Raw genomic sequence first — 11,001 nt, forward strand, 5'->3', positions numbered from 1 at the left:
GCAAATCATGAGGCTCCAGATGCTGCTTCACTGCAGCTTCCATGACCTCTCATCATTAGCTCTTTGCAGCCTGGCAACATACAGCCCGTCCTGTTGTAGTTACCACGGAGTAGTTGTAGCTAACTACTCTGGGGTTTTATTAGTGCCTGGCTTGTTCTTGAAGAGTACCTCTCATTTCTTGGAGTGTCTTAGTGATTCCATTTCCTCAGCCCTGCTGTCCATTAAAAACAGCAGAATTCATGTATACGACTGTTTGTTGTTCCATGTGCTTGGCTTGTATTTCTGTGGGTTCCATTGTTGACTGGCAAAGGAAGATAAGCTCTCTATTCAGTGCAAGCTGACCACTCTCTATTGGCTCTAATCATTCACAGAATATAACTTTATAAGTGTGTGGAAATTTAACCTGCAGCCAGTGTGTATGTGTACATGTATATATGTAAATACAAGTACAAAACTGAATATAGAGATATTAATTCTAAAAAGTGATGTTGCTCACTAGAGATGGGCCATGATGTATTTCTGTCTGAGGTAGAACAAGAAATGACATCCCCACACAGACTTATCCAGGCCATGGTGCATAGTATCCAAAGCCAGCCCAATTATTTTGGTGTATGAAGTACGAATAGGAAATTCTATAGGAACCACTTCCATTCCTACCATAACAAAGTAGATAATAGTTCAGGCCAGCTTCTAATGTCAGTGGAATGGTGAATCCAAAGTTTACAGGAGCTACCTAAGGTGCTGAACTCTATATCCACATTAGGTTCAGTAGCTATTTTAAAGTTCGGACTAAAACCCATTGTAAATTCACACACACCCTACTTTCAGAGCCACCGGTTTCTGCTTTTAACTTAATCATTTGCTGTCCATCTGTGATACTCAAAACCTGCCACCACATTCTGCCAAATGATGGACCAGCCTTGTTATTCACACATCTGAAGTGTGAGGTTGCTCTACTTCCAAGACTGGGTCTCCCAGTAACTAGAGTTTGATTTTATGGGGAAAGGACTAATGCACACTAAAAATGGAGTGTGTAGGTGTGTTGAAAAGCTCCCCAACAAATGATAAACTGACTAAACTTTCGGTTGGTGCTTTAGTGTGTGTTTGTGTATGAGAGACAGAGTGTGTGTGTGACACTGACAGAAAGAGCAATATGCAAGCTATCTGGTTCACAGATAATTGTGCCTGTCCAAAACATTACAAAAGAAAGGAGAAGCTAAGCTCTTTTCCTAGAGAGAAAGTAACACTATTTCCTGTGTTTAGGAAATATATTTTATACTGCTTCAATGCAGTCGGTGCCTGGTGAAATGTCAGAAGCTATGAGGAGGGGGGGACGTATTAGGACTATGAAGATCTGTAATGTACAAGTGGTATAGCTGCCTATCCCTTCCTGTACCTAGAGATGGAAAAACAAGCCAAACAAAACATATATACATGCATTTGTTTCAACTACGCTTAATCTATTGGAGGCTGCAGAATACGGCTTTACAATCATGTGGAATCCAGGATTTTTAAAAGCCTGGAAGGGAATAGAGGTTGCTGAATTCTCCTTCATAGTTCAGGATGTTCAACTAGTTCAGGATGTTTAAAAGTACATGCACTTTGTGACAATATAAAAAAAGGAAAGTTAATTCATGATCCCTTTCATGAGGAAAGCTACGTATAGAACTAGTCCGTCCTCCCCCAGGCAACATATCTGCCACTCTTCTGCCACATGTCCATGTTGGCAACACTTTTCACTTCTGTGTTGCCAAGCCTCTTAAGGTGGAGGACTACTATGCATTATATGTCTCCTTTGGAAGTTACCCTTGTTAGCAGGAAAGTGAAAGGGAAGGAGGGAGATGAGCAGCGAAACCACAGCAGGACTTTACGCAGAGGGCTGAAGCCTGATTTTTCTCAGGTTCCATTGCCAGTCAGAGAGAGAAAAGGAGACTAGGGTGGGTGGGGAGAAAGAGGGGATCCCTGTGTGTATCCATCTATCCATTTTGTTGATCACACCCTAGCTTGTGGTTTTGCATTCTGTCTTTTCTTCATCTTGCAGAATTCACCTGATGCTTGGCAGCACTTGGGATCCTTTAGCGATGCTCTCCTGGGTTAGATTTACCTGCGTGGTCTAGACCAAATATCTCACTACTCATTTTTGCCTTGTGTTTTTCTCTTCTCTCTTCTCCCTTTCACTCTCTTTCTTTCTTTCTCTCTCTTTTTCCTGCTCTGTCTGATCTCTTCCCCTTCTCTGCCTCCTCTTCCTCCTTGCCTCCTCCTCCGCCTCCTCTGTCTGTTTCACACTTCTTTCTTCCTTGCTGCTTCTTTCCTTCCCTGCTCCTTTTTGCCGTGCAGAACGGGTCTCTTCACACCTGACCTCGCTTTTGAAGCCATAGTGAAAAAGCAGGTGCAGAAACTGAAGGAGCCGTGTCTGAAGTGTGTGGACATGGTAGTGAGTGAGCTCACATCCACCATCAGAAAGTGTAGCAACAAGGTAAAGAAACCCAACACCCCCATATAATACAATAAGATTTAAAAAGATAAAAGAAACCAAACATCCCCAAATAATAGATACTTTGTGTGTACACATACACAATAGGGTAGAGAGAATTGCTGAGGATTCTGTGATAAGACATAGGACAGTGAGAGGTATAAATCGGCGAGGATTTGTAAGGTGCAGTGAGGATTTTTAAGTACAATGTGAACGTGCCAGTTGGCTCTGTGTTAACTGGCATGTTGCTTGATAACACGAAGGTTCCACCTTAGGGTTTTGTGTTTGCCCTCTGTGTTCAGAGCAATGATTGCACCAGTTTGGCCAGTAACACACATAAAGTCTCCCCTTGCCATGAATGATGCGTCCAGTTTCGCCCCCTTGTCAAGTCCCTGAGGCTGTGGTAAACTCTGAAGGCAATCAGAAGAGGTATCGGAAATATTAATCCAGATCCAGAAACTGCTTTTAGCAGTTTCAGTAACTATCAGGATATTTTTAGTAAGTGGGGAAGGGTGTTCTTAATTGCTCAAGTGGGTCCAAAGCAATCGCCCTGAAATATTTCACATTCCAGAGTAATTCATGGTTGTTATCAAAATCCACTCCTCACCCATGGCCAGCTATTGTGAGGGATTCCCGCTAATCTCAGAGAAGTCAGGGGATCCTGAGGGAGATGGCAGATGGCATCATCAAAATCCCAGCTAATCACACACATCCCCCTGTTTTGACCTTATAAGCTCTAGCTCCATTATATCTTTCTTAGGGTCTACGAGAAAGCCATTCGTAAACTCAACAAGAGGAAAATCTCTGTTTACTCTTGTGGTTCCAAACAGCACCTGCCCCATCCTGGGGATGACATGATTTGAATTAACCATTTCACAGTTTTCTAGGTTTTATGGCATTGTTCCTCTTTATAAGGAAAGATACCCCAACATAGTGAATAGTAATTTAAGGACTGGCTGTTGCATTCATTAAGAAGAAAGCGTCTCCCCTCACTTAGACAGGAAGCCAAAGGGTTTGATGCTAGACATTCAGAAGCCAAGCAGATAAAGGTTGGTTGCTTGTTGACAAGTCTCTGTGCCTCACATCCTCCTTTTGTTTCAGAATTAAATCTTGCTTTAAGGCCCTCATCCTGCCTTACTTCTAACTATTCCTAACTTGCATGCTAAGAATCTCTTTCACTTGCTTTTCCCCATATGGAAATACAGCATTTTGAAAGCAGTGACATAGTTGAGAGAAGAGACTGCAAACTGATTCATCAGATTAGCATTCTAGGGGTCTTCTGCAAAGATGAGAAATGTTAAAAAAATTTGTATCAGAGTTAGCAGAACCTCTAGCCTGCATAGCCAGTGGTCCTGCTGATGGGAGGTTCTGGAAGCTGTAGTCCAAAACGAAGTAACTTTCTCCATCTCTGTAAACAATGCCATTTCGTAATCACATTTTCTGAACAAAACATTTCTTTTCTTTTCTTTTCTGGACCTATGCATTCCATCAGAGGGCGCCACATACCTCGTTAAGAAGGCAGACTGGCCCATTAGTTGATAGTGATGTATTCACCAGATTGGACACCTAACACTTTCAATTTTCCTGATTCAAGTGTTACTTAATCAATCCAGTTTCTCTCCTGTATTTCAGGAGTTGATCTGGCAAGCACAGAGTGATACATCTAGGTGTAAGAGAGTAGAAAGGAAAGAAAAATACATGGTAGATTGCAGAATATTTTCCCAAAAGAGATCTTGAATTTCATTTAAGTGAGCATGTGAATATTGCTAATGTGGAGTAGAAAACAGGAAGATAGTTTTCTATCAGTCAGACATTTTAGCTGTTCACGGACATAAGGCAACACAAAGACCTCCTACAAAATTCTTTGTGAATTGGGCTGAGGCAAATTTGGTAATATATATACAGCTCCAGAATTCCCTAACTAGCATAGCCAGAGAGCCTGCTGGATTGGGATTCTGAGAGCTGTCGTCCAATACAGTGAGTTTTCCAAGCTCTGAGCTTAGGTGCCAGTTTAAAACACAGGCGATAGTTGCATCATTGAAAACAAAGCCATTTGCTTGATTTGGGAGAGGAGAGCTTCGGCGTGATCAGGGTTCCCTCTATTAGTTCTTGCATTCCAGAGGTGTTAGTCTTTTAACACCTGAATTCTTGCCCTTTGGATACTTCTCTTTGCAACATCGGTTCTCTTGTGGAAGGCGGCAATGCAATGAGACGACTCTTCTCTTTGCTTTCCTCATGTTTACTTTGTAGTGGACTCTAAGCTACCCTTGCCCCTTGCTTTTCTTGTTCTGTAGCATTAAGGGCACAGTATTGCCTGATCAAACACCTTAGCAGCTACAGATCTGAATCCAAATCTCTGTAACACAGGAGATACTGGTGCTAAGGCCAGGACTTGGATGGGAAGGGGGATAACCCTAGAGAAGCAGATGTTGATAGTTCAGCAGATGGCAGCCTTCCCTCTCCATCAGCAGTGGGATTCAATTCATGGGACCTGGTAATGTCACAGCCCTTGCTAGCAATCCTTTTATGCTCTTTGCATTTCTGTGGAGCTTTCAGAGAACTGTTAAGCTGGGCATTATTAGCCCAAGTATTAGGGACACCTCTCTGTGTGAGACTGTCCCTGAATTTCCCATATCCAATAGAGATTTTTTGTGTGTGTGTGGAGGGAGTCCTGAATCATTCCCCTTCAGTGACTTTATTTCAGTTCATAGGCAAAGGCAGTCCCTGTGAAACCACATCTTTTTCCCTCCGTAAAAGATCATGACTAACTACACAGGAAATGAATCCATCTGGATTTCTGGAGTGCTTTCGTGTGGGTGTTCATATACGTGTGTGTGTGTGTGTGTGTGTGTGTGTAGCTGAGCTGTAAGAAGAGAAGAGAGACTCCAGTGGTGCTGAGGAGAGAGTTAAACATAGAGAGCTTAGAAGAAGTTGAAAGCGCCATTAAAAAATAATACTTCGCCTTCTCTTTTGGGCCTGGACTCTTCCACTTTTACCCCATGAAAAATGCCCAGACTCTTCACCGCCTACAGATGCTACTGCTCTTCTGTCATTTCCATGTTCTTTTTAAAAGCATTCTGGTTCTGTGCTTTTTAACTACAGATTTCACACCAGAAAAACAAAGCTGATGAAGACTTGCCTGGCAGGGAGATAACATCATAGGAAAAATTTAGTCTGCTGTGTCGCCAGACCAGTGGCAAACGTTCTCTAGGGTTTTCGGCTGGAATATTTTCCAACCCTACCTGTTGGTCCTAGAGAACAAATCTCAGATCCTTAGCATGCAAAACACAGAGCTTGCTTGAAGGATTCTGGTCACTGTAGTCCAAAAAAGTAGCTTTCCTAAGCTCTAGCAAAGGGTTTCTTCTTCCACCAAGGTTTAGCTCTTTCTCTAGGCATATTTATGGGGATGTGTCAGACTGTTCTTAAAAGTGTAAGAGCTCTTCCAGAGAAGAAAATAGCAAACTAATAATGATTAGATCCAGTACAGGTTTATGATAACTGTTTCAGCAATTTTCACAGGCATTTGACATAAAGATGACCAAACAGAAAAGTTTTGTTCATTGATCCGCATGAAAAACACACATGTGTGATCTTTCAGTATTACCATGTGTACATAATGGTTTGTGTTTATTTACACAAGGAAACACAGCAGTTAAGGGTAGAACAAGGGCAACCGCAGAAACAGATTTGGCCAACTGGCGAGGTATCCAGTCATGCTTTATAATAATATTTATTCTTAATCTTAGAACTGCAGAGCTGGAAGGGGCCCTCTGGATCAATGAGTCCAGCCCATGTCAAGGAGGCCCAGGGGGTGGAATCCAACTCCCAACCTCTGGCTCCACAGCAAGATCCCTAAACCTCTAAGCTATCCAGCAGTTCTAATGCTACTGTGCATGAAGTAATCTGAAAAGGTCACTGGCCTTTGCATTTTGTGCAAAACCTTGTATTTTGCACAAAGTAGGTATCTGGGTTTTTAAAACCCGAACCTGAAGGGGTTGTTTTGCCCGCAAGCCCCTAATATTTTACACCCATCTGTAAAAAAATAATAGCAAACAAATCTTACTGCAGCTGGCAATTTTTCTAATAGGTGTTCCTTGCATTCTTAGTTTGAAAAGCTACAAGACTCCTGTGACTGGAGAAGTGTGTCAGATCTAATACTGTACTGCCATTGTAGGCTGAATTCTGTCTCATGAAACTAAGTTCTGAACTTAGGGACACCCGTTGCTGTAGTTCTTGTTGTGGAGGAAGAGGCATGTGGTTAAAAAGAATAGTGTCCAGGAAAAGGAAATGGGCTTATATGCAGCAAATGATGGAAATCATCCAAATTTTGCGAACCCATTTCCAAACAAGCTCCCCTTTCTCAGGTTCGCCTGCACTCCTGTTCAGAGCCATGGCATTTCTGGGTGCTGCTGGTGCTACTGCCTTCCCTGCTTGTCCCCACTCCCTTGCATCATCATGCATGTCTTCCCCGGTGAATGTGACAATCCGTGTTTGTGATTTGCTCTTTGCTCAGCATTGCTTCCCCATCCCCATCCCCACCCTCCATGCATGCAGTCTCAAGTATGATATCTCCCCACACCGGCATGAGTTCTGGTGACCATGACTGGCAATTTTATTTTCCTTTTCTCTCCTTCCCATTTTTTGTGTTCAAACTTTGACCAAAAAAAATAATAATAACAAATCCTGGCAGTCTAGAATAAATTAAGAAATATTTACACAGTTTGGAGTGCTTTCTTCAGTGTTTCTAGGATGGCTATTATACTGTATTTTCAAAAAAGTTGGGAAAGATTTTCCAATTTCCTGTGATTTTCTCCCCCCCACCCCCGGTCCATTTCTTCAGTCTTATTCCTTCTGTCTGCAACAAGAAAAAATGTTTCTCCTTTCTCTAAAGTAGCAGACAGCTACAGATCCTGGAGAAGTACCCAAATGTTTTAATCATGAAACAGCAGAGTACATTCCTAATTTTACTGATTTATAGTGCAGTCAATCCCATAGTGTATACTGAGGCTTACTCTCAGGAATATTTGCAACATTTGTGTACATTACAATTTTACCTACCCGTTTCAGTCAAAACAAAGTCATATGACATTCAGTTTGGAAATTCCCTCCTTGGGACATGCGTGGAAAAGCTGCGGTCCTCGAAGCTTGTGTGCTTCTCAGCCTGGGTTGGCTATTTCACAAAATTTGAGAGAGATTATATTTCTGCGGGAAAACGGCTGCAAAGACATGATGTGAACAATGTGACTCCATCAACTGTGTCAAACAGTGCAATGTGCAATGTGTTCCTAATCCGGCTATATATCCAGGGTTTAAAATATTCCTTAAATGAACAGAATTTGGACTGGGAGGCAATATTAATTATAACTCTAAGAGAAAGAGGAGGCATTAACAAATAGTTATTCTCCGAAGTGGACAGGATGGTTTCTATTGTGAAAATAATATGGTCCCTTCAGGGCTGCCTCTAAAGAAGGTCAAACAAGACTCAAGATACTGGCTAAAAGGTATGGCCAGGACAGAACGCCATACCTTGGCTGGAATTTGGAAAATCTCTCCTCAGCTTCCTTCTATGGCTCCTCTGTGCTATTCTGCCCCCATCCCTGGTGATGTTTAGATGGTGGTGGTTCAGTTTCCTGGTCATCCTTTCCCGCCCACCCCCACTTTCCCCATATGCACATTTTTCTCCCCACTTCTCTTCTGCAGCTCAGCCAGTATCCTCACCTGCGGGAGGAAATGGAGCGCATTGTTACAACTCATATCCGCGAGCGAGAGGGAAGGACCAAGGACCAGGTATGTATGGGCAGGTTCCCCATTTGTATATGTCCGTCTTTCTGTCTCTCTCGCTTACTCATTCTCTCTGTGGCCAAAATCTACTTGCTAGAGTAATTTAAATGGTGTAACACCTGGTGTGTGAATTGCTGTAGGTTACAAAATAAGTGTATACACTATTGGTTGCAAGCAACTCAAGTATCTGCACTGAGTAATGTCTGTACTGACCCTATAATGTGTTGCAAGTCACTGTCAAAAGTTACACCATTTTAAATATGCCTGTAACCGGATTTTGACCCATATGTAACAGGAAGGGGCAAGATAAAACAAGATTTTATCCTATACATTACGGGGTGGGCAAAATTCCTCACTATCAGCTCTGCTGGACAGGGCTGACAGCGGCTCCAGAACATTCCTTTTAAGTGATGCCAATATGATGCAACATTTGTGGCAGCATCAGTTCCTGTCATCTGTCTCCCATTTACCCAACAAAACCACATGCAGTATTGGAGTGTTTGTATACTGTCTAATAAACTTAATACAACTAAGGATTGTTCCCTTGTAGCCGTTATTTTGCCCCATGAGTTAGAACATCTCAAAAGCTCCTTTCCTTGACAATGAACACTTGGCATTTCATGTCTTTTCAAAACAAACAAACAAACAAACTCCAAATCTGGCTGACGTGACAGCCACACTCTGTCCAATGGAGGGGCAGGCTTGTTTAATTAAGACTTTTAAGAGCACCTTTTGTTTTGTTCCCAAAATGTGATATTTTAGGGTTCAGTGCCTGAGTTGCAGGTTTCACAGTTTTGCTTTCCTTACATTCTATTCATGAGTCTCACTTTCTTTGTCCTCATTTTGACTCGCAGTCAAAAAGCTTTCTTTCCCCGCCTCGGAAAGACAGGGCTTTTTTCTCTGAGGGCTTTCTCTCTCTAGAATTAATCTTCATTCTTCAGGTTCCAAATGTAGAGTTATCTGACCTTTAGCATGGAATATATAAGTGAGTTTAAGTTGTTCCTTAGTTTTCCTTTTCCTTATTTCCTTCTTTGGCAGATCTGTAGTACAATTTGTGATCTTAAATCTTCATAAAAACTTGCCGAAAACTTCACAAGAGGCCTAGCATTTATTGAGAACATGTTATCTTTTCTTAGATCAAGAGGTTGATGGAAATTAAACAGTAGTTCTTAGCAAATTATGTGGTCTGTCCCAACTTTGAGGCTAACATGGAAAAATAAAAATGAGACCCTGCTCGATCTCTAGCAGAAAGAATATGTTGTTCACTCCTCTGATTATGAACTGCTGTTTTTCTGTGAAGCAGAAATCCAGTATAAAAGAGAAACCAGAAAGCACAAAGATATATTATTTATTATTTCCTAACAATCTTGTGAGGTAGACTGAGAGACGGCAACTGGTCCAAGGTCACCTCTTAAGCTTCATGGTTTTAGCAACCCTTCCAAGGGAATATAAACCTTCTTGACCCAAACTGGTTTCTGTTTATTACATAGGTAGACGCAGGAAAAACAATGCATAAAAGACTGCTACATCTGAGTTCACTATTTTCTCTGTAACATTAAAAGTAGCTGGAGTGGGAGGGGAGAAGAAAAGCAAAATCACAAAGCAACCACTTTTGAACGTTAGTTTGAGAAGGGGTAGCCATGTTAGTCTGTGCAAGCATATCTTAGAATAGGCAAAACAAAACAATAAAAAATACCACATGACACCTTAAAGACTAACTATTATATTTTAATGTGCGCTTTTGTGGACATGTCCACTTCCATAAGTCAGACATCAGTCTTTAAGATGCCACATGTTTTTGTCTTTTCTTTAAAAATGGTTTTGTTTCTTTGGATTTTGCCTGATACACTTTTGAACTGTAATCATTATTAATTCTGGATGTGTATGATACTCTTTGTAACCAGAAAAGACAAGGAGCACAGTGGTTGTTATATGTTTTGCATTTTAGATTGGTTTATATGTTAAAAAACCCTCAAAAGCACTTAAATCACTAATTTTTTTTTCATTTCAGGAAGGCAATTGGTTTGTAGCTAGCTATATCATTCTGCTTTTAGCTGTTCTTTTTAAAAACAACTTATGTGCTGGTGCTATTTGGCGGTAGGATGTTTTCTCTCCCTGCTGTTCTTGATTAGTGCCTCAGGCCAAAATTCAATTGTTAGGACCTACTAGAGTAGACCCTTTGAATAAATGGGATTGTCCAGTCGATACTTACCAAGAGTTGGATTTAGGCTTTAGTAGTTTTGTGACTGATGAATTAAAGGCTGAGTTTATGGTTTTATTGTGGTTGAGAGACACCACAGGCATACTTGGGAAAAGGGATACTATAAATGTTTTGAAAAAATAGATGAGCATCTGAACCTGCATTTCCTCAGCCCTGTTCCAATGCTTCAATTATTATAATATATTTTTAACAGCATTTGCTCTCAGCCTTGCTTTGGCCAATAGTTCCTTTTCTCATACCTCCTTTCTTATTTTTATTCTCCAGGTTATGCTCCTGATAGACATTGAACTGGCTTACATGAACACAAACCATGAGGATTTCATTGGGTTTGCCAAGTAAGCATGAGGGATACCATGGATTTCAATGGTTAATTTTTGCACACTGCTCTGCATTACCTCTACTTTGTGATGCTTTATCCGTACTGTACTCATCCTGGCATCCTCATTCCCACCCACCCCAAGATAATCATTGACAGGAGCCTGGAAAAATGGCTTTTTGGAAATATAATTCCCCAAAGATCCAAAAA

At 41.3% G+C, this 11,001-nt stretch overlaps 1 protein-coding gene across 21 annotated transcripts in view; it reads left to right on the top strand.

The window, feature by feature from the left end:
• DNM1 (dynamin 1) overlaps window positions 1-11,001 on the top strand; it is a 92,666-nt gene that overhangs the window by 32,490 nt on the left and 49,175 nt on the right. For 17 of the 21 annotated variants that reach the window (XR_013539626.1, XR_012082262.2, XR_012082264.2 and 14 more), the window contains exons 11-12: window positions 8,174-8,260; window positions 10,740-10,810. Coding sequence is in view for 16 of the 21 variants with exons in the window: in XM_078382691.1 (XP_078238817.1) it covers window positions 8,174-8,260; window positions 10,740-10,810 (158 nt within the window). In the remaining 5 variants the exon portion in view is untranslated. Of the gene's footprint in view, window positions 1-2,337; window positions 2,477-8,173; window positions 8,261-10,739; window positions 10,811-11,001 lie in introns of all 21 variants that reach the window. The other 4 variants (XM_072985118.2, XM_078382684.1, XM_078382686.1 and 1 more) reach the window with 1 other exon arrangement.

Source organism: Pogona vitticeps, chromosome ZW-PAR (assembly GCF_051106095.1).
Source record: "Pogona vitticeps strain Pit_001003342236 chromosome ZW-PAR, PviZW2.1, whole genome shotgun sequence".
Lineage (NCBI taxonomy): Eukaryota > Metazoa > Chordata > Lepidosauria > Squamata > Agamidae > Pogona > Pogona vitticeps.